The 23364-nt window shown below is 46.4% G+C and overlaps 2 protein-coding genes across 13 annotated transcripts in view; one reads left to right on the top strand and one right to left on the bottom strand.

Annotated features, from left to right (window-relative positions):
* The window catches only part of GGT1 (gamma-glutamyltransferase 1), a 60020-nt gene extending 42757 nt beyond the window's left edge, over positions 1-17263 (top strand). For 9 of the 12 annotated variants that reach the window (XM_013173609.3, XM_013173607.3, XM_013173608.3 and 6 more), the window contains 12 exons: positions 6538-6705; positions 7344-7471; positions 7711-7800; positions 8056-8248; positions 9420-9577; positions 10612-10761; positions 11262-11398; positions 12253-12440; positions 13259-13386; positions 14249-14361; positions 15431-15544; positions 16415-17263. In XM_013173609.3, the coding sequence (XP_013029063.1) occupies positions 6538-6705; positions 7344-7471; positions 7711-7800; positions 8056-8248; positions 9420-9577; positions 10612-10761; positions 11262-11398; positions 12253-12440; positions 13259-13386; positions 14249-14361; positions 15431-15544; positions 16415-16558 (1711 nt within the window). In that variant the 3' untranslated portion in view covers positions 16559-17263. Of the gene's footprint in view, positions 1-5137; positions 5318-6537; positions 6706-7343; positions 7472-7710; positions 7801-8055; positions 8249-9419; positions 9578-10611; positions 10762-11261; positions 11399-12252; positions 12441-13258; positions 13387-14248; positions 14362-15430; positions 15545-16414 lie in introns of those variants that run through there. The other 3 variants (XM_013173606.3, XM_013173605.3, XM_048063773.2) reach the window with 3 other exon arrangements.
* Positions 17264-20457: 3194 nt separating this feature from the next.
* GGT5 (gamma-glutamyltransferase 5) overlaps positions 20458-23364 on the bottom strand; it is a 45899-nt gene continuing 42992 nt past the window's right edge. The window contains exons 13-14 of the mRNA XM_048064134.2: positions 23120-23227; positions 20458-22893 (exon numbers count right to left, since the gene is read on the bottom strand). Of these exons, the coding sequence (XP_047920091.1) occupies positions 22747-22893; positions 23120-23227 (255 nt within the window). The 3' untranslated portion in view covers positions 20458-22746. The remainder of the gene's footprint in view (positions 22894-23119; positions 23228-23364) is intronic.

Raw genomic sequence — 23364 nt, 5'->3', positions numbered from 1 at the left:
TGATGTTCTGAATGAGTTTATAAAACTTTATTTTAATAACATGCATTTTTGAGATTGAACTTGCCAGTCCTGGATTTCTGGGAGCTCTCCAATTAGAAAACACTGTGAAAACCATGTGAAATGGGTTATTTTGCATTTATTCCACCTTTCTGCCTTTTTCACTTCATAGTTCGTGCTGAAGTGTTTTAAAATTTAAAAAAAAAAAAAAGAAAAAGAAAATAAAAGTTGGACTTTAATGTTTTCCTGCAGAAATATCAGTTTTAAGATTTTTTTTTTTTGAAAAAGTTGCTTCAGGAGGAAATTTTCTCCTTCTCATTGAATTCTGAGTTTAGATTGGATAGAATATTACATGTCATTAGGCTTCAGAAAACCTGATTTCTGTGGAGGAGTTGCAAATCTTGATTACAATGGCTCTCTTTGTGAACTGCATACCTGAAAACTAGCTGGAACAGTCTGTTTTTTCAGGGAGCTTTTCACTCTGTTCTGTTCCAGGTGGATTGTCTCTGGCTTGACATCATACCTTTACGCAGGGACCTCTGGTCTGACGCCTTTCTCCCTAAAAATGTACCCACATGCGTATGAGTCCTCAATGCCACGTTTCCTGAAGAGAATGCTAAAGACGTACCCAGTGTCGGAGGGGAGGGAGGCAGCAAGCCCTACAGGATGCAGGGAGTGGGCCGGGGACTGACATGGAGCTGTTAGCTCTGCGGAAGGCTGTGTTGAGTGGGGCTGTTGCGTTTCTCTGGTGGGGAAGAAGCATAGGCTCAGCACTTGGGGACTGCTCTGTCCCCTTGCTTCAGGAGGGACTGGTGCCTAGGTCTGAATTTGGAAGTCTTTTTGAGCTTCTTCATGGCTTGGCTGAACTTTGTTTTAGTTCCCTTATTGCTTGTGGAGATGAAGACTGTGTAAGACTTCAACTTAAATATCTCATTATGGATAAGTACAAAAACTTAATAGTCTTAAGTTCCAGCCTAATGCCAAAGCAGAATTCCTGTCTCATTCTGTGGCCAAAAATGGACTGATTTAAAAATGTTTGTTTTGAATTCCAGCTACGCCAATATTTGAGTCATAGTTCTCTGCAGAAATCTGTGTAAGACTTGGATCAGGAATGATTTTCTTAGGAAGGAGAGGTAATTGTTGATGACTTGTTTGAAGTCTCTAGATGGCATCGTGTGGACAAAGTAGAAACAGTTATGGAAAAATGCCTGCCAGTCACCATGAAGATCGGTACCTGATAGGAGATCTCTGCTTGTCTGTCTGCCTGCATGGTTGTTTGGAGAACCAGAGTCCTCATCAGAGGCATCCTGGTGGCAGCTACGCTAAGTCTAAAGGCTTAAGGGAGAAAATTATTTAGCACGTGAACATGTAGATCAGAATGTCAGCTGGCTTAAATTTGTGTCTTATTTCAGTAACTGCTGGGCAAGGCTGCGTAGGGAGGTTTATGTGGGAAAGTCAGACCTCTGTGTTTGAGTACAGGACAGAAGGCACAGGGAAACAAACCCTTTTCTTTTGGGACAGTTCTCAAAAGAATAGTGCTTAGAAGTTTGTCTGTCCTCATAAAGCAGGAGTAAAAGAGCAGGAGTAAACATGATCGCTAACAAAGTCAACAAAGCTCTCTGCCATTTGGGCTCTGCAATGCTGTCAGTACAGCCTGTACCAGCTTGCGCACCACTACTTTGGGACTATTTGCAGTGAGATTCAAAGACCCCATTGCAATCACAGAGATCTAACCTGGTAGGCAGGAGGCAAATCTGATGTTACAAATGCATTTGTAATTTTTACACAGCCCTCATTGTGTAAGGTGTTTGTCCCCTGGCGTTTGGGTAATGATGCCATATATTAACCTTCCAGGATGTAAGTCCTGTGGATTGTGTAATGAAGGAGCAGCTGATGGGGAATGGGCAACCTAAGCTTCAGATTTGTGTTGGTTTGGTTCTAGTTTTCTTCAGTGCAAGCCCTCTTGGAGTAAATAACCCCAGCTAATTAGCTGCTTAGAGGCTGGGAGTCTGGATAATGCTGCAAATGAAAACAGATCTTGCTGGCTGGCCGTTGTCCTTACTGACAGCTGAGGGAATGTGTGGCTAGCACAGTTATACATGAGGATTTAAACTGTCATCTGGCTAATTGGGTGTGAACACGGACTCTTGGCACCAAGAATTCTCACAGATGAAGAAATAATTTGCTTTGTTTGCTGCACCACTTCTCAGCAAGCTGCCAGTGAGAAAGGAAAGCAAGGTGCTAGCTGGGGACCCAGCAGCAGCTTGGTGGTTGGTGAGAAATGCTTGTCCTGTCTGATTTCTGAAGCCTGGCCCTGGGGCAGGTTGCTGGGAGCAGCCCTAGGAAATACCTGCGAAAACAGGACTTTGGAGGAAGGTGGGATGTGCACACCTGATCCTGAAGCACGGTGTCAGCACAGGTAGCTGTCCTATGGTCTCTTACACACTTCACATGGCTCCACCTATGTGACCAGTTGTGGGCACCCTCCTTAGGTCGTCATTAATCAGTCATGGGACTTCTGTGTGAACAGCCTTGGGATCTCTGCTATCAGCCTGGGTCTGCTCTCTCAGGGCCTGTGCTGGGTTATGCTCCCGTGGGCCCTGGGGCCATCCTGTGGCTCCAGAAGTCACTGACGGTTGACTCTACACAGCAATAGAGCGCGAGAGCAGTATTTCAGCTCTGTTATTAATGCCTGTTTAAATACGGTAATGTTATTGATAGGGATTGGACTTTGGGTTTTAGCAGAGGAGCATAGCCCGTGTCCTGTGATTCATGGATGTTTAATGTATCCTTGCATAACGTGTGCTGCCTGAGGAAGGCAGGGGCAGATGTCTCAAAGCTGATGGCCAAGTGTTGGCTACTGGACTAGAGGTGGGAGGATGAGGAACTCGTAGGAGTGGGTGTGGAGGTATGCAGACGCTGCAAGATGGTTTTTAAGCAGAAGTCTGCTTGGTTAAAGTTTGTGGTTAAAGTTTTAGGAAATGTCAGAGGATGCTTTTTGTATTACTTCATTCAATAACAAGGCCTGACTGTACCTGGATTCCTTTGTCATCCTCTGGTATCCCATTCTTTTCTCTTCCCTGCTTTCTGGCCTGGCACCCCTCCTCTCTCTGTCTTTCAGTTCTCCTGGGGCTTTCCATGACCGTGGCAGGTTCCCCACCTCTACAGCATGCCCAGCCCTCTTGGCAGAGCTGCTCAGACCCTGTGACCCCTGCCTGATACTAATTAGCCTGTTGCACTGGGGCTCTTTTAATTCAAAAACTGTCATATTTAAACAAACCTGTGAAAACTGACTTATCTACAGTTCAGTGGGGTTACTCATACAAGTGTAACTCTCCTGCTTGCTGGTACTCCCCCTCTCCCGGTATAAATCAAGCCAGACTGCGAGGATTCGTTTTAAATTTTGTGTCTAGGACTGGGTCTTGGACCTTTATGACACTGAGAAGTAACCATATTGCTTTTAATGTCCTTATAGTCTCTCCCCTGGATGGCTGCTGCTGCCGAGCAGCGCAGTGTGACCAAAGTGCTAGCTGAGCTTCCAAAGAGCTGGATTTGGCAGAGATCTGCAGGTTAAAACCAGCCTCAGCGGACAATGGTCAGGGGAGCCAGCTCAGGTGGTGGCACACAGCTGCTGCTCCACTCCCAGCAATAAATTATAGCTGCGGCTCCACTTCAGAGCTGAGGCTCAAAAGGAGCATTGGTGCGAAAACCCAGCTGTTCCTGTGATGTGCCTGCATGGGGCAACTTTTTTAGAGGTGGGTCAGAGCAGGGATGTCTGCAGGCTCCTCATCTGTCGCCTGATTGCTGTATGGCAAACAAAACGCCTCTTTGGCGCTCTGCTGTGCCGCAGCTAGGAGGGTGGGATGGGCTGTGCAAGGGATGCTTCCCACTAGGGTCAGGCCTGAAATAGGTCAAGGAGCTTATGGGAATTGAGCTGGCAGTTAAGGTGGAGAGAATTATTCTCATCTGAGTTTGCTCTCTGTGCTGTTGCAGAAGGGAAGGCTGCAGATCTTTCTCATTACACCCGTGCCTTCTCTAGCAGGATCGATCTGACAGCTTGCACAGATGCACCTTTATGAAGAGCATCCACTTTTTCTGGCCCTGCTTCCATCCCAGCCTGGAGGGTGACCTGGGACCCAATGCAGTGCCCAGCAATTGGTGGCTCTTATTCAGGGCAGTCTTTGTGCTTGTTCCTGCCCCCAGCGGTGCGTGTTATCCTCACCCCGGGGGGCTGGCAGGCAGTCAGAGCTGCGCCTGAGGCTGAGGGCCCCTGTCCAGGTCTGTGTACTCACCCGGCAGCTGGGCATTCAGCGTTCAGCTCTGTGGAACTGGGAGGTGCTCGTGAGTGTCATCCAAATCCCGAGAGGAGGTGGAAGAGAGAGCAGAGGTACCGTCTGATGTTTCCCCTTCTCTCTTGCTCTCAGAATAATTTGCGTGACGAGGCAGAAAAATCTTTACAGGAGCCCAGCAGTGAGGCAGGCAGCCCCGGAGAAGAACCACACAGCCCAAGCCAGGAGCCTATGGGTTAACACGCAGCACCGGGCTTGGGTCACCCCAGGCTTGAGGAACAGCCCAGATGAAACAAAGTACCTTCTGCCTAGCTGGGGCGCAGATAAAAGATCCCATGGCATTTCTTGTGAAGCCTGGAGGAGACTGCCAGTGCTGAAGCCGAACTCTCTCTGCCAACAAAAAAAACTGTCTTTAAACTCCAAGGCTGTGTGTGAGCTATTGTTGGGGACATAATGGCTTCTCTGTTTCCCTGCACAGTCACTGGTCTGCAAACACACCACTAGTCTCTTTTAAAAGTAGTTGAGTGTAAATTAAGTTCTGAACCAGGAAAGGGGTTTCATCCATTTACTTTTCCCTGCCCTTGTTTGACGTTTGTTGACAGAACAGCACATACAGTAGATTTACACCCTGGTTTGAGTTGCCTTACTTGGGGGTGGACATCTTTTGTGCTGACTGGGACTCACAGACACAGGGCTTGGATAACAAATGGGTACATACCTCCTTTTTAAAATAACAGGAGTGGGGGTAAGGCTGTGCTGAGGGGCAGTGCTTGCTAATCTCCTCCCTCGGAGGAGTGTTTCAGTTTGGCTGGCCTGGCCTGTTTCCTCTAGTTAGGTCAGCATTGGCACACTCTCTGCTTCCTAATCCTGCACATGCTGCTGCTGCAAGGCACCAAATGCTGCTCTGACTGCTGGAGGTTGCGCTACCTGGGGCTGTTGAACATCCACAGAGGGTGGGGTTGGTGGATCCTATCTTCACTCGCAGTGCCATGGATTGGTTTGTCTCTGAGGAAAGCAGATGCTTCGGTAAGGTAAAGGGTATCTTGACTATTGCACAAGTATAGTAGTCATGGTGAAAAGCCAAACCTACGCTACGCAGAGGGAGGCTGGTTCCTGAAGCTGATACGATGAATTTAGGTCTTTTTGATGGAACAATTCTGTAATGGGAAAGAAAATGGGTCAAAGAGTAGCTGTTCAAGCTGTATTTCATGAACTGTCAGTTCTAGTGAGATATCATTGACTTTCCATTCCCTCAGTAGCTCTTGACTTAGCTTGGTGTGTGTCTGGAATACACTTGCTGCAGATCATCTCTGTGAGCTATTCTTACCCACCAATGAAGTGCAACCCTGCGCACCCCACGAGCAACTTTCTGCAGGAGGGGGAAGCATGGAGAAATAGGAACTGGCCGTCACCTTCTAGAAGTGGCAGGCTCATTGGAAAGGCACTCTGGCCAAGGACCCTGAGCAGAAGCGGGTGCTGTGCTCACGCTGGGGCGCACCAAATAGAGGCTTGTTAGTGACAAAGATGTGTATTGTACTGGTTAGTGGTAACCTCCTGGACAGGGAGGGACTCCTTCAAAGCCATGGCATTTAAAAGCAGGTAATATGAAGTTAAAGCTCTGAATTTTTCCACTGAAGATGATGCGAGTCATAACTAACACCAGTTATGTTCTGCTCATCTGACCTATGTAACTGCTGTTATTTTGGGGTGTGAAAGTTAAGACGTATATCTTATATACAGATATCACCCAGGTGATAGCTGCTGGCTTGGGGCCTTTTCACTGCAGGGACTATAGTACTTCAGAGCTGTTACCAAAGGGCTTCCAGGAGTCTATAGGATCCCCATGCTTCCCAACAGAGAAGCAACTTGAATATTTGCTGATAGCTAAAATCCTCAGAGAATAAAGTCACCGAGCAAATAGTTCTCCTGTTGCCACTGAAAGGCAATAACAGCAGGATGTTCACTTCCTCATCTTCTAGAAGATTCCCTCCCCTCTTGATAGTCAATTTCACTTAAAAGCAGGACTTCGCCCTAAAGGAACTGTCAAGGCCAGAATTGGGCTCACCTCTCTTGGTTGCTCCTTGTAAAACTGCCCTTCCATGTGCAGAGCTGTCAACTGCCAGGGAGAGAGGAGGAATGGTGGATATGAAAGAAGATAGGTGAAAAGACTCCTCTTGTGCCTGATCATCTGTTCCCTAGCACCCACATACCCCAGAAGCAGCAAGGTTGATGACCCTGTCTCTTCCCACAGAAAGATGAAGAAGTGCTATGTGGTGGCTTTAGTCCTGACTGCAGTCCTACTGGGGCTCATCTTGTTCCTGGGACTCTTCTTCGGACTGCGCTCTGACTCAGAGGACAAGCACACCTATAAAAGGGCGGCTGTGGCTACAGACGCTGGGCAGTGCTCAATAATTGGAAGGTACCCGCTAATTCTGCTATGACTCTTGTTATCGCTGACAGCTCTTGCACAAGACAAAACTGTTCTGTTCTGTTTTCCTGGTGTGCAGGTGCAACCCTGGCAGCTGCACAGCACAGATACTCTCATCTCCCTGTAGAACGAGGAGGCCGTAACAAAACCTGGGCTCTCACCATGCCCAAACAAAGTTACTGCAGTCACTCAAAGACAGTACAGTAGACAAAGATTCCCTAGGCACAGAAACTACAGGAATGAGAGATGCTTTTCAAGCTTTTCTTAAAATACATTTATCAAGCTGTTCTCCAGTTCCAGATGCAAGTGATGCAGATTTCAGTCTCCTTAGAGTTGTTATTTCTGAAGTAATGAGTTGTAGCTGGGATGTCAGCCTCCCCCATGTACTTTGACACACCTTGCTATCTTCAAGCTAGTTTGCATGTCTCTCTAATGAGGGGTGATCTAGTCTGTACCCAGACCATTAGGATCTCTTCCCTATGGAGACAGAAGCTCAAACTTCCTATTCCTGGGAACCTTTAGACCAGGTGTGGATGAAAGTTCCTTAGAGAGAGTCTGTAATATCTTCTCTGATGAGCTGACTGATGAGTAACATGTCACCATAAGATGCCTTCTCTTCTGCTGCACAGGGACATCCTTCAGCAAGGTGGATCTGCAGTGGATTCTGCAATTGCAGCTCTGCTCTGTGTGGGACTCATGAATGCTCACAGCATGGGCATTGGAGGGGGACTGTTCTTTACCATCTACAACAGCGCAGGTAAGGAACAAGGCCGTACATATCTAGAACAGGTCCACCCCTCTATCTAAAGCACAGAGGGGTGATTTATGCTACCTGAGTCAAGGTAAGAGGCTGACTCTCGTAGTCTCTAGAGGACCATGCTGTCCTCAAAATATCTGCCAAGAAACTGGTTCCCAGTGATCAGACTTACTCAGCACAGACCATGCCTGGGTGCTGAGTTCAGAGCTAATCACCTTCCTTCCTTTCTGTCTTTAAAGGAAAAGTGGAAATCATCAATGCAAGAGAGGTGGCTCCAAAAGGAGCCTCAGAGGCAATGTTTTGGAACGACACACAGCTCTCTCTGAAAGGTATGGCAAAGGCTATTTCACTGCTCTGGGGGTCCACACAGCTCCAACATTAGCTGCTACTGATCTCTCTGGATAAAGAACATTTTTTATGGTTATGTTCTTGTATATCTACAGAATTTCTCACCTGCATCTTGCCAAAAATGTCCTCTACGCAGTCTTTTAAAGGCCAACAGACAAGCCCAGCTCTACCTCCTACTCCATTAATCACTTTTTTTTCTTGCTTTGCTAAACTAATACATTCTTTGTCTGCTCCAGGAGGATTGTCCATCGCTGTTCCAGGAGAAATCCGTGGCTATGAACTGGCTCACAAACGTCATGGCAGGCTGGCGTGGAAAGACCTGTTTATGCCCAGTGTCAAGTTGGCAAGAGAAGGATTCCCTATGGGGAAAGGCCTTGCAGCAGCCATCAAATCAAGAGAGAAGTCAATTGAAAGCAACCCCTCACTGTGGTAGGTAGAGAAGTCTCACTGTGGCAGGTAGAGCAGTTGCAGAGCTGTGCAGAGAAATTTGGGGTTACTGCATCCTAGCTGAAGAATCTCTGTGTTTGTATAATATAGTGTCTGTGAGCCTGTGCCTGCCCTGCAGTGACTGTACTCACTACACCTGCTGATGTTCCAGCTCCCTGAAGGTGTTAAATCATGTGGCCAGTTTTGGGGATGTTCAGTCCTGGCTTTTAAAGGGAGATAAATTCTGCTCTTAAAGTCCATTTGTCTGAGCAGAGATGGAGCTGAAGTACATGCTGGGATGCATCTGTCAAATGGCAATGTTTGTCTGAATCTTCAGCCTTTCCTCAGGCTGTAAGTGCACTAAACTAATATTACCTGCATTTGGGGCAATTGCAGAGTATATCTTTCTCCTTGAACATCTCATCTGCTGTCAGGCAGTGAGTTGCTGGGTCATCTCTTCCTCTGCAGTCAGTCTTCCCAGAGCAATGCCTCTGACCATCTACTTCTGGCAATGACTGTGAACACGAAGGATTTCAAATACACTTCCATTTACAGTCCCATGGTGTCTGCGTCCAGCCCCACTGGAGATCATGTTTAATCTTTTCTTTTCCTGCCAGCTGCAGGTTTGTTTGCAATCCAAATGGGATGTACAGCCTGGGTTCCTGTACCTCCATCTGGCAGGTCCAGAGCATCACATCCTTGATCCCTGATGAGGGAGCTAGAAAGGGACCTGTCTACTTGAAAGTGCTCTGACTGTCAGGAATCAAAATGCATTCTCCTGGACTCACTGAAAGCTTTGAGCCTTTTAGCTTCATAGTCTGTGCTCTGAAACTGAACTGCTTGAGTTCAAGGACTATGGTCCCTCGTGGGCATCTAGAGGCAGTTAACCCCATGGGCAGGTAGGAAGGGTGGCCTGCCTTGGTGACAAAGATTGACACTCCCTCCAATAGGCTTCACTGAACAAATTTAGAGCAATGTGGAATCCCAGGTCAGAAAACCACTGTTCAGTTTTATGTCCCGATGCAAGGACACCTGGGGCATGGATCAGGCAGTTTCTCTTCTCTCCACGAAGGCACTAGCATGAGCAGTCGAATACTGTGTCAGCTGATACAGCTACACGTAGTTTTGAACTTGTCTCTCGGATCTGATCTTCTCAATCTTCTTTCTCCGTTAGCGAAGTGTTCTGCAGAGGAGGGAAAATTCTGCAAGAGGGTGATATCGTCAAGATGCCTAAACTAGCCAACACATATGAGACTATAGCCAACGAAGGAGCAGATGCCTTTTACACAGGAAGCCTGGCAAAACAGATCATCGCTGACATCCAGAGTGTAGGTGAGAAACAGGACATCTGTTCAAAATAGCGTGAGTGCCTGACTGCTGCAGCTCAGCATCCAGGGAGGAGCTGGTGACCTGCAGAAGCCTTGGAAGCAGGTCAGGCCTGCTGCCTGAAATGCCACCTGCGAGACCTGTGGCAAAAGGAGGCACAAGAGAAGCTGTTAGTACTTTAATGGATGTGTTTGAAACTCAATCAGAAATGGGTGGTAGATACTGTACATTTTTGCACCATGTAGTCTAGCAAGTCTATGCATTCCTGGGCATCGCATAGTAGATACACGCTGTTTACAGAGCCTAAATCCAGCAAGTCACCATCCCTGGCGGGTTGTTTAAGAAAAGGCTGGATGTGATACTTAGGGACATGCTTTAGTGGGTGATACTGGTGGTAGGGGGATGGTTGGACCAGATGATCTTGGAGGTCTTTTCCAACCTTAATTATTCTATGATTTTGTAAGTTTCTACCTGAAACAATACATACATGGTCCTGTAAACTCTCAAGTTGTTTAATCTCTCAAGGCCACTAGATGGTGGTAGTATCCTATTCTTGCTATCTAGCATTGGCTAGCTTCAGTGAAACTCATGTGTGTAAGTCATTTCCTGGTTTTATTTGTGATGATTAATTACTGTCTTCCCCTTTCTGATAAGAAAGGCAATGGAATGTACCTGTTATTCTGCTTGTGGGGTAGCACAAAGCATCTGCACCCAAAAGCTGCATCCTCCCCTGTAAAGAGGGTTGTTAAGGACATTTTGTTCCCTGACATTGCTGATGTCCTTTGTAGAAATGAATCACCAGATTTTTGGCTGCTGTAAATCAGTCCAACTTCAAGCTTAGACTATCTGAGCCTCGGCTGGATCTATCAAGGAATAAGTCTATCTCCTGTGCATCTATCTTTGCTCCCTTTACCTTGCAACTTTTTTGGTTTGTCCGTGTTCCCTCTTGACCTCACTGTGATGCCTGGTGATAAGAGTATGACCTCTTCTTCCCACCAGAGATCACAAACCCACATCTATAGTTCCCTTCTCTGTTCCAGGGGGGATTGTCTCAATGGATGACCTGCGGGACTACAATGCAACAGTGATTGAAGATCCCATACAGGTTACGCTTGGGGAGTTTACCCTCTACACGCCTAGTGCCCCCCTGAGCGGCCCAGTGCTAGCCCTCATTTTCAACATACTGAAAGGTGAGAGTGCCACTGAGCAGTGTCCTACTGGCAGCAGGAGCTGGGAGAGTTCCAAAGACAACTGCTATTTTGGTTTTGGGAGCTGGGTCTCAATAGCCCTCCAGCAGATAGGTCTGAGACCCCAGAAAGGATCAGAGGTGTGGAAACATTCCTTGTCTGCTCTAAACTCAGGGACATTGCCTTCCTACCTGAAATAGAAGTGCAAGAGGAAAAATATGCTTCTGAATGGGGCACTTCCCAAGTACCTGAGTGGGTGAAAATGAACTTGTACTTGCGGCTTCTTTAGAAAACATCCCCCCAAATACAAATCCTGCTGATGCCTCCCACAGTGCTCAAAACTACTAGAGCTCTTGTGTCCTCCATGCAGAGGTTAGAACAGTGCAGCGACTGCATCTCCGTAGAGACGCAGTTTCAAGATGATCCCATACAACAGTTCTATTAGCAGCCTGTTGACCATGTACTTTGTTTTGTGTTCACAATGGTTTGTCTTCTGTTGCCAGGATATAATTTCTCTGCTGACAGCATCAAAACTGTGGAGAAGAAAGGTCTGACTTACCACCGCATTGTGGAGGCCTTTCGCTTTGCCTACGCCAAGAGGACTTTACTGGGAGATCCAAAATTTGTCAACATTACAGAGGTACCTGGCAAAAGCCTTTTCTTTCTGCAACACCCAGGCTACTGGAACATGGCTTTTTGGTTTTGGGTGACTAAACATTGTCAGGGATGCTCTGCGCCACCTGCTATTGACAGGCACTGAAATATCTCTGAATCAAAATGGGAAGTCCTTATGCGACTCATGGCTGAGCTGTGAGGGATATAAATGGAGGAAACGTTCCTGCTATTAGGAAAAGCAAAATCCTCAATTGACCAGGAGCATTTGAGTATATTTAGGGCTAACCCTCCCAGTTTTCATAGTCTTTGGAGTCTGATTGACTAGATGATACTCCCAGCACCCTTGTGTCTCTCTAGCCACAGTCCTACCTATAGTAAATGGACCTATGGATAAGAAGGGGTGAGGCAGGAAACCTGCTTTTTCCAACTTCACACTTTGTGCTTTTACTTCTGTGATTCTCCAAAAGCAGCAGGATCTGAGCACAGCCCAGCTTGACGGACACAAATTTGCAACTTACCGAGCAATGATCAGAGCTTGCCTTGGTCTAGTCTTCTCAACCTGACCCCTCTTCTCTCATCTCTGAAGCAAGTGTAACAGTGCTTGCCTACACCTTACAGCAGTGTTGAGGACAGCTTTCCATAGATCTACAATAATGGATGCTGATTAACTTCCCACATAAAGGGGCACATTGTACAGCTTCTTCCATGACTCTTTGGTACAATGTCCATCTTTCAAGAAGGAGGAAAACCCCTGCTGGAAAAATATAGCCTCACTGCTGCGATTTGCCACTCTTCTGTGGTCTGAAGTGTTGGATATCAGCTTCATACATGTCTCTTAAACTTAATCTGCTGAGTAACTGCATTGGATTTCTCTGACAGGCAATCAGAAACATGACGTCCGAGTTCTTTGCTGATAGTCTCCGAAGAAAAATCACAGACAACACTTCCCATCCAGTTGACTACTACGAGCCAGTATATTACACTCCGGATACTGCCGGTACTTCCCACCTCTCCATTGTGGCTGATGATGGCAGTGCTGTGTCCGCCACCAGCACCATCAACCAATAGTATGAGCTCAGACATTACTTCTGTGTAGGCCTCTGCCATCTTCCTAGTGGTGGTTCTGTGGTTGGTATAAAACATCGCTGTCATCTCCGTAGCGGGGCTGTGATGGGTAGCACTGTTGATGGGCACTTCTGCTAAGCTTACAGGTCAGTTCTTAATGCTGAGACTTGTGTAGTTGGGTCAGAGGACAGGATATATGAAGTGGGGTCCTCTGTCATATTGTGTTCACCCACAAAGGAAATATCCACTGCATCTGGATTTTCTCATGAGCAGTGGTATCACTGCAGGCTCTGATTCCCAGGCATCTGGAAGGAATTTGAGCTAATGCAGCTGGTCTGAAAGCACAGTATTTGTCTAGAGTGCTGTCAAGAAGAGCTGTGTTCTGCGTACATGGCCTGAAGCTGGGGGAGGGCGGGAGGTTCTTTCTGTACATAGAAAATGTCACTCGACACATCTAAGCAAAATCCCAACCATTTCCAAAGGTGACAGTCTTTGAACTACACTGCCTCTGAATGGAGTGCAGTACTGCCCAGGTGGAAGGGGATTAATTGTATTTTGCTGCTGTGCTGTTCTTCCCCTCAAGGTCCTTGCAGGGGAGCTATACAGCAGGATGCTGGGCTGCCTTTCCTCTTTGTGTAGCTGTGTGCTCACGGTATAAACTGCTTCCTTCCCCCAAGGGGTGACAGAATGTCCTTTGCAACACAAGGGAGTGGAGAGTTACTCCCATCAAATTCCAGTTTTCACATTGCAGTAATTCACCTGAAGCTTGTCCTGGATTTCCTCTGATCTTCACGTGTCTGTTCTAACTTGTTTTGTCTAGCTTTGGCTCTGATGTACGATCCAACGTGAGTGGAATCATATATAATGATGAGATGGATGACTTCAGCTCACCTTACATAATCAATGGATTTGGGATACCTCCTTCTCCAGCAAATTTCATAGCACCAGGTAGCTGTAAACTACCTTCCTGACTCCGTCCTGTAGCTGTATCTTGCATACTAAGGCTGTGGTGTCTGCAAGGTAGGCTGCAGCATGTTTGAAATCAGCCACAGATCTGGGGGTTTCTGCAGAGAGTGGAGGTGAACACGAGGCACATGGCATCCCTGCCAAAAGTGCACTCCCAGCCTCCCCTGGTATACCCTGAAGAAGGAGAGGCCATCTGAAGAAAACCTCTTGGGCATGCTTCCTTCCAGCAACCAGAAATCCTTTTGCAGGGAGCTCAGAGCATATCAAGTGAAATGACTTGGGGATATGAAAGATTTCTTTGAACTTACTTAAGAGGGAGGCAGCAGCAGGAGCTGACTGCTAAGTGTTACACGGCACTGTCCAGCCTTCTCCCTGTGCTGTCTTGGGATCTGTAGGGCAGCTTCAGACAGACCCATTTCACGCACCTAACCAAGCACCCTGCATGCTCCATCACTGCTTCCTGCAGAGCCGTCTCATTGCCACAGAAGTGGGCTGGGGTTCTGTCACCCTCCTGTACCACCCTTTGGAGAGAGGCAGGGGAGTGATAGGACGGAAAGAGAGGTCCCACAGTTTAGGGGAGGCAGCTGCATGATGGACAACCCCAGCTGGGACAGAACCGTGGAGGCAGGCACCTTCATCCTCTGCACAAAATACTAGGGTTATGCTTTGCATTGTGGTAGCAACAAGATGTGTACGGGGGACACTGGGATCCCCGAGGGATGAACAAGACCACCTTAGTCAGGAAGGTGGATATGAAGGCTCTGGGTTTAGACGTGGAGTGGGAGCCGACAGTCTGTAAGCTACAGGTGGAAAGCTGAGCCTCTGTTGCATCTGTCCCTGACAGGTAAACAGCCGATGTCCTCCATGTGCCCCTCCATCTTGGTGGACAAATCAAAAAAGGTCAGGATGGTGGTTGGTGCTTCTGGAGGAACAAAAATAACCACAGCAACAGCACTGGTATGTGATGATGTGGGCAATCTGTGGGCAAAGGTGAGGCAAAACAAACTGGGGAGAGGCAGTGTTTGGGGTAAGGGGTTCATGCCTATGATTTGACCATAGCCGTGGCTCCCTGCTGCAGGCCTGGGGGCTGAAAGAAAGGTTCATGACTGACTTTCTGAGGGCCAGGCCTTCAACCCCAACTCCTGCTTGCCAGAGGAACAAAGGGTCTCTCATTAAATTACTTCAGTGACTCTGGGTTTTTCCTTTGGCAAATTGTTCTTAACACTTGTAGGGTATTTATGACTTTGGTTTAGCTTTGACTTCTGAATTGCCATGGACTCTTTGCCTAGTTTAGAGTCATTCTCATCCAACCCTCAAACTTCAGGTGAAAGTCATGTGGAGAAGCTAAACAAGAACTTAGGCCAGGCATGGTATCATCTGACAGACGGGCTCTTTGTGACCTGCTGTGGCAGCCAGTCAAAGGCCCAGATAGACCAAAAATGACTGCAGGGGAAAGCAGTCCCCAGTGCCAGCACACACAGCCATTCAGAGCACCAGACTGCAGCCTGTTTTCTGGCTAAGGCAGGGGAGAAGGCTCTGAAACAACTGCTACAAGCAGTTTTCAAAGCCCTTCATCCTGAGGCTGTTTTCACTTGCCAGCAGCTCCAACCTGCAATTTAAGCAAACGGGGCTGAGCCAGGTTTATGGAAACTGGTTGCATGGTAGCAAGAAGCTGTAACTGTACGTTTGCACTGAGCTGACTGCTTTGTGTCTAAACAAGCCAGCATGGGCTTACTCACAGCAGGATAAATCCAGCTTGAGGATCCGATCCTTCTCCTATGTTCATTTTAGCCACTCTTGGTCTCTTTGTGTGGAATTCATCCTAAGCATATACAAGCTGACTTGCTGCAATGTACCTGTGTTTTTCTTAGCCAAGAGAGGGAGTGCTGGAAGCAGCAGGAATTAGAAATTACATATTTTATGTGCTCTAGTGAACATCATTCAGAAGTCTCTGCCTTTGTTGCTGCAAGGGTGAGGTCTCTTTGAAGGCAACTAACTAACATTAAGGCTTTTTTGCGACTCTTAGACGATCATCAATTCCATCTGGTTTGGTTATGATGTGAAGAAAGCAGTGGAAGAGCCCAGAATTCATGATCAGCTGTTTCCCAATATCACGGAGCTTGAGCAGCAAATAGAGGAGGTTTGTCTGGCTTTAGGTGGGGTTGTATATGAGCATTTTGTGTGGTGCTGGTGTCATAGTGTTGGGAAGGCATGTGTGTGTAGAAAATCATGATGCATTGCCAAATTTCCTAGGTGAGCAGTATTAAAGCTGGCACAAGTCCAGTACTGGGTCACAGTGAGCTGTTCAAAGTGTACTTTTAGTCTCAGTCATATGGTTTTAAGGCCTAATGCATTCAAGCATGAGCTACATCTGAAACTGAGGCTATATTTCTTCTTCCAGTTGTTGTTTGGCTCAAAGTACTTGCAAAACAGCAAGGATACTATTTTGCTTCAGGGCCTGAAGCATCCAAGCAGTCTAAATCTGGTGTCCCTCAGGAAACGCGTGCTACCTCCTCACAAATCCTAAAGTGCCGCCACAGAGCTAGAAAGGGAGAATGCACAGAGGGACCCAAGAACAGATGTGAAAATATTCTCACAGAAAAGGTCTCTGTGCAGCACTGTCAGTCTGAGAGCTGATGGCAGGATTTGCCTTGCCTTTGGGGATCCAGGAATAGGACTCGATGATCCTTGTGGGTCCCTTCCAACTCGGATATTCTATGAAATGTTGTTACTTCCAGCTGTCAGTCATTATATAAGTATCTGAGAATGCTCTTTGACCTGCAATAGTACTGGTAGCACACACTCAACACCACGAATGCCACATATTCTCAATTCCACGTGAAAAGCAGTGCATCCCAGAAAGCAGAAGGAAGAAGAGGGACAGGATGTAGTTTTAGGAGACATACCTAATACAGGCACTGTATGCTTGGATAGTCATGGAGGATTCAGGTCAGAGACTACAGCACATGAGCAGTTTCTCCTGTTGTCCTCATGCACTTCTGCATTTCAGGGTATAGAAGAACAACTAAAGAAGAGAAAACACGATACCACACGAGTGACCAGCGGTGCAGTTGTGCAAGCCATTCTCAGAACAGATGATGGATGGGCTGCAGCCTCCGATTCCCGGAAAGGTGGCTTTCCTGCAGGCTACTGACCTGGTTGAGCTCCTTTTTTTCAGTGATCTAGTGACACTGAGGTGTGTCTGGGGGGAAGATCCTTTAGGTCTGCAACTCAGGGAGATCTCACAGGAAAGAGAACAAATTTGCCTGTGGTTCTATTGACAGAGCTTGGACTGATGTTCTCAACAGCCATGACCGAAGTGCCTCATGCCACAGCAGTGTGCTAAGACAAACATGTCTACCAGGACATGACCTCCTTGAAGAATCTGTTCTGCTTTGAAGAGTTTGATTCCTGCCTCCTCTCCATCCCATGAAGTCAGATTGTGTACCTAGTTTTTGAAGAAGGTCCAGCTCACCCAAGCTGCAGGAAGTGTTTTGTTTGCACAGTTTCAGCTACCACAGTTTCAGTGTCCCTGTCACAGCTAGAGAAGAGATTTGTTTCTTGTTGAGTAGACAAGTTCCAGGACCCTGGGAACTGGGTTTTCTAAGTTACAAACTAATCGATCTGTGCCGCAGTGGGTGAGCTCAGCTCTAGCCTGGGATAAGCCTTCACAAACTCATCACTCTTTCTTTTAACAAAAGATGTTTCTGCTTTTCGCTTCAGTTGATTAATGGAGATGGATGGGTAACTTGGGAAGTGGCTTCAAACTTTCTTATATTTCTGTTGAGATGGTCTAAAGGGAAGATACTACCTGTAAAACTCTGAGCACAACTAAAATAAATAAAAATGGAGCCACATATTTTTCTTGCCTGCACAATTGATATTGCCAAAAGAGATGGTGAGAGTCGGCACAAAAGAAGCTCTTCAGAGATTTTTCTCTTTTGTTCACTCCTTTGATGAAGCTATGCATTTAAAAGAGGAAAAAAAGTAACCAAAACAAACTAATTTTTCTCCAGTTTTCTTCCTACCACATCATACTGCAGACCTGGAATACCAGAGTCTGTGTAAATCAACCCTCTGAAAAAGGGCACACTGCAGTTACTCATTTGAAGGTAAGTTGTAATTAATCAATGACCTCTCAGAAATCCATATCTGATACAGAACAGCTAACAGTGTCTGCACCTGTGCATGAGTGGATTTTGTACTGGGGAGCCCAGAACTGGACAAAGAATCACAGAATTGAAGGGGTTGAAAGGGACCTCGAAAGATCATCGGGTCCAACCCCCCTGCCAAAGCAGGTTCCTTAGAGCAGGCTGCCCAGGTAGGCGTCCAGACGGGCCTTGAGTATCTCCAGAGAAGGAGACTCCATAACCTCCCTGGGCAGCCTGTTCCAGTGCTCCATCACCCTCACTGTGAAGAAGTTTTTTCGCATGTTGGTGCGGAACTTCCTGTGCTCTATCTTGTGGCCATTACCCCTTGTTCTATCCCCACAAACCACTGAAAAGAGGTTGGCCAAATCCCTCTGTCTCCAACACTTCAGGTATTTATACACATTGATGAGATCCCCTCTCAGTCTTCTTTTCTCCAGGCTGAACAGACCCAGGTCTCTCAGCCTTTCTTCATAGGGAAGATGCTCTAGGCCCCACATTACCTTTGTGGCCCTCTGCTGGACTCTTTCTGGGAGATCCCCAACTTTTTTGTACCGGGGAGCCCAGAACTGGACACAGTACTCACACCAGGGCAGAGTAGAGGGGGAGGATTACCTCCCTTGACCTGCTGGCCACGCTCCTTTTAATGCATGCCAGGATCCCATCGGCCCTCTTGGCCACGAGAGCACACTGCTGGCTCATGGTCAACCTGTTGTCCACCAGGACCCCCAGGTCCTTCTCCTCAGAGCTCCTCTCCAGCAGGTCGTCCCCCAGCCTGTACTGATACGTCCGGTTGTTCCTTCCCAGGTGCAGGATTCTACACTTGCTCTCATTAAACCTCATTTGGTTTATTCCTGCCCATCTCTCCAGCCAGTCCAGGTCTTGCTGAATGGCAGCACAGCCTTCTGGCGTGTCAGCCACTCTTCCCAGCTTTGTGTCATCAGCGTACTTGCTGAGGGCAGACACTATTCCCTCATCAAGGTCGTCGATGAAGGTGTTGAACAAGACCAGACCCAGCACCAACCCCTGGGGGGCCCCTTTGGTGTTCACCTACCAGCATGGACTATCATATCATATATCAGATGAGATAAACTTAGCCTGAGATCAAAAAATGAGTGTTCCCAGATGTTTGCACACTCTAGGGATGTTTATGAAATCTTGGAAACACAGGTGACAGTAAATGATCTCATCAATGTGCCTTGTTGAAACTTCCTGTCAATTTGTAAGAACTGTATTGAGGAAAAAAAACCAAGACTTTAGGCATCATGCACCCTCTCTTTCCCAATAGTTTCTGGAATTGAGGTGAGTCTAGTTTCAAGGTATAAAGTGATAGCTAGGTAGACCATGGTTAAATCAAAGGTTTATGACTCTGAGATACATATTTGCTTGTATCACTCCCACCAAACGAGTGGCTTTTACCAAAAGTACCCTGGGATGTGCACTGTGCTCCTTTTTCCTGAGCTGTTACTGATGAGGATGTGTTCAGTGGAACTAAGACAATGATTGTTAATAATGTGGTCATTGTGTTCCTGGAAGAATGAGTTTGGTTTGTGGCCAGACCTGTACACTTTGTTTCACTGAACTGTGACTTTTCCAATTCTTGTAGTTCTAGGATGGGTGGCAGTGGCAGGCTGCATTTTAAATCCACTTTGGCAGGGCATTTTAGGAAACTTAGATACAAGTTCACGTATGGAGCAGCATCAGCCATAGTTTGTTGAAAATTCTTGGCCCTTTGAACCCAGGACCAGCTGAGCTCTTTCTTAATCAAGTGATATCTGAGGAATAAGCAAATAAAATTATTGCATAGCAAAATAAGTTATTGAAACTTTACACTCACTACAGTCAGTCTGATGTACAACAGAGAAAGCATGTGCTCCGAAACTGGGCTGTTTTCTGGGAAGTGACTGTTGGACAAACATGCATTCTGAAACAAGTGTAACTGCTGCCGGGCTGCTTCTAACAGTTCACCGTACAGAAGTCATACTTTCCTTCCTGAATTTATGAGATCTAGTCAGAAAACTTCCCTGTTATAAATAACCTATTTTACACAACTTCCCTTCTGGAGACCTCAGCTACCACCACAGCTAAAAACACTTCTGCTTTAAACAACTCTTATAAATGCATTTGAATTCTTTACTGGATTTTTTTTATTTGTTTTAACGTATCACCACAAAGGACTGATTTATAAAACTAAACAGGACTGAGGCTTGCCCTTGCATCCTTTACTTTTTAAAGCAAACTACCCTGTGCTGTAGTATTTACATCTCATTGGACATACTTGTGCACAGGGCATGCACATCTGCCTCCTGCTTTGATTCCACATTCTACTGCTTACGCTGCATTGAGGCTCTCTCTGTGTGTCTGAGTGGGTCATACTGTAAACCAGATTGTGCATTGCAGGCTATTCAATGTGTCTAAATGTTTCAGGTACAAGAAAAGACTTCTTCCTGCTTGTCTCCCACCCCTCTGAATGTAACGGCCCCTTCTGCTTCTGAGCAGAGACCTAATGTCTAAATGTAAGCTGCCAGATATAATGCAGGGTGTGGAGAACAGGACAAGTCACTTCAACTGGTTCCAGTGGATTTGAAAAGTAGCTGTAGTGCTTCAAGGCAATCCAGAGCATACCTGAGGGAGTTCATCTCATTCACCTGTTCTGTGGCCCAATCATACCAGTTTCCACAGGCCCATCCAGCCTCTGGCAAGGGCTAAATGGAAGTGCCGAAACCAAACTGCAAGAGACAAGTGGCATATGCAGTCTTCTGCACGGTTCTTCAGTTTCTCCAGCAGCTTATTGATTCTCCTGGATGACCAGCTCTTACTGCTGGAAGCACCTGTGTGAAAGTACTCTCTCAAACAACTGCTTGTGTGCTAAGCTAGGCAACAGTTTTAGAAGAGAAATTTCCAGACAGGTTTAAAAACACTTTATTAAAAATATAATTTAAAAACTTCATTAGAAAATAGAGCATCTGTACAATGGTGCTTTAAAAGTCCATATAAGTTGACTAAGTAGAAAAATAATGCTCTCCTGTTGGCATCAGCTTGAATGGAGAGGGACCAAGCTGGCCGACTCTGGACTGTTGCTGGGAGACAAGTTTCAGCAGCACTGAGGAAGTGGCAGGACAAGAGCAGAGGTGCTGCGCGTGGTACAAATGCTCACCTTCACCACATGTTTTGCTAGTGAGGCTGCCAGGAGTGGAAGTCTCTGCTACAGTGAGAGATTCGCACACTCATTTCTTTCTGTCTTGCAAATGAAAGCGGTGATAGGCTTTAAAACTGCTTACTTGGCTCAGTTTCAATGCTAATAGCAAAGTAGTGAAATTGCAGTGAGTGCTGGTCTACAGATAATATTCCCATGTCTTTGTGGTGAGAAATAGCAGTGCTAGTAGTGCACTGGAAAGGTGATGATAGGCTGCATAAGCTGGATTACTGAGTTGTGTTTTACCCTTTGGTATGTCAGAACTGAAGGGAATTAGGAAGCTCAGTTACTTTATGGCTTGTTTTCTCTGGCAGTGAAAAATGATGGAGCACAGGCCAGGGCACTGCCCTGAAACCTACTGAGGAAAGAAGAACCACTCACCCTGTGGCTAGCCAGGCCGTTCTTGATTGCTTTTTGTAAGCTCTAAGTACAGTTGGTCTAGCTAGAAATAACTACAGATCATGCTAAAGCCAGCATCTGGTCTAGCTAGTCTGTGTGGTTCTGAAATGTGAGCGCTACATGTTGTCTGGTACCCATAAGCATTTCCCCTGTAACAGCTCTGCAGTTGGGGTGCTATTTCTGACAACAGAACAAATGCATCCAGGAACTGGTAGCTGAGGTAAAGGAGTCATTAATGAAAGTAGAAAAATTAGGCAAATTACGTAAATTGAATACAGTTAAAAAAAAAAATACCCCCTCCAAATGAACAAAAATTGTATACAGAAGAAGCTTATTTGTTTGTCTATTAGGAATACTACGGGCCACGTGGTAGGTGAGAACAAACATGCAGAAGGGGAAGGCTCTGCTAGTGCCCTTTGACATTGTCTCTGTCTCTTAAATAGCTGTAGTATTTCATCCTTGTAATCTTTAGGGAATAGTCGAGACTAGTTGTGGTAAACAAGGAGTTGGAGCACCTCCTTAGGCCGTGGGAGAAGAGTGTTTTGAGACTGATAGCACGGCACCATTTCTCAACAGTCCTGGTGTTTGCCTGGCCAGGCAAAGCTCATGGCTACAAAAGAAGTATTCAGATTATTTATCCTTTGCATTTTGAAGTTATAAAGCTTCCAAAAACAGCACATTTTTTTTCCACTGCTATCCTCACCTGCCTTCCCAAACAAGTTATTTTCTGCAGGCATTGAGGAGGAAGAACTGGCACAGACTGGGCCTCCCTTCACCACAGGAAGAGGTGCCTTCGGGGAGCTAACCTGAGGCCTGTCCCTTCCAGGAGCACCAAATTCACATTGCCCCGTGGGAGGCTTATTCTCAAGGTCACCAGTACACAGAGTTGAATGGAGCTTCAGCACAGTTACTCAGAGCTCATGGCATCCATCGCTTCCTCAAGGCAGAGTATGCATAGCAGAAGGTTTGTGTTATGGTGCACTGATTTCATCTGCCACCTTTGGGAAAAGTAGGGGCTCCTCTGGATGGGAAAACCAAAAGGGTAGTGTGGCATTTTGCTCTCTTCCCATTCCAAACCCACTCTCAAAGTCTGGATGCATACAATTTTATAATCTTGATCCTACAGACACTTCTTATAATCCTTATAACCAAAATAGTTACTTCATACTGCTGAGCTCCCAGTAGTAGGAAGCTTAGCATGGCAACAGCCTGAAAGAAACCAACTCTACTCTCCAGCAGGAATGGAAGATACAGCTGGATCATTTCGCAGTGTTCCCAGTGAGTTTTGGACCGAGTTTCCTTTTGCACCTTCTATTATCTTATTCTGAACAGCTGATCTGCTCAAGAGATATATTGTTCTGTATATTGTGTAAGTAATGGAGTGTGTAGCTCTAAACAAGGCTGGCTAACCTGTCCTTGTATTGCCTGAGAGTGACTTGCACTCTCCTGGAGCTAGGTGTAATCACAAGTTTGCCCACACTTTGGGAGGCATCCTGATGGGAACAGGCAATATTGGCATGTCCAAGCCAAAGCATGTTCTCAAAGTAGTTATCTCCTGTGGGTTTGACTAGAATACAAGAACTGTGGTGGGATTCCTTGCTAATAACCAGCCGACTTCCCCAGCTTCCTTTTATCAGAGTAAGCAGAGATGCATTTTCCTTCCTTTGAAATTCCCTGCACAACATTCAGTGCAAATTCATCTTTCCTTTCTTTGTGTCCTCTTCTCAGCAGGCCATTCCTAACATCCTGTGGGGAGTAGAGCAGAGAAAATGGAGTGAATGGGGCATAGGTCTGAGGTCTTTGTTCTGCCAGGTGTGGAAATGAAGGATGTGTTTACAGGGTCAGGTTGAGGGAGATTCAAGCAAGAAGGAGGTTAGCTAGAAGCAAAATACAGATTACTGAGGAGAGTTACAGAAGCTAGCTCCTTCCCATCAGATGAAGAAGACAAGAGGATCCAAACAAGGCCACTCACCTCACTGAAATGTTCCTCAAACGAGATGTTGCCATTGTTAATATGCATGATGGGAGATGAAATGGCATGTTCCAAGTCGTAGCCAAACCACAGCTTATTTATAATAGCCTGCAATGAAACAAATCCCACACTCACTGGAGATACTGAATAAAAACCTGGGTCACATGTTGTCCTCCTCCACACTGGTGTAAATCCAGACCAAATCCTGCCAGAAGGATTGTGCAAACTTAGACTATAAGAACTCC

This window comes from Anser cygnoides, chromosome 17 (genome assembly GCF_040182565.1).
Source record: "Anser cygnoides isolate HZ-2024a breed goose chromosome 17, Taihu_goose_T2T_genome, whole genome shotgun sequence".
In the NCBI taxonomy this organism is placed as follows: Eukaryota; Metazoa; Chordata; class Aves; order Anseriformes; family Anatidae; genus Anser; species Anser cygnoides.
Note: the sequence above shows the minus strand (reverse complement) of the source record. Positions and strands in the feature narration are given on the sequence as shown.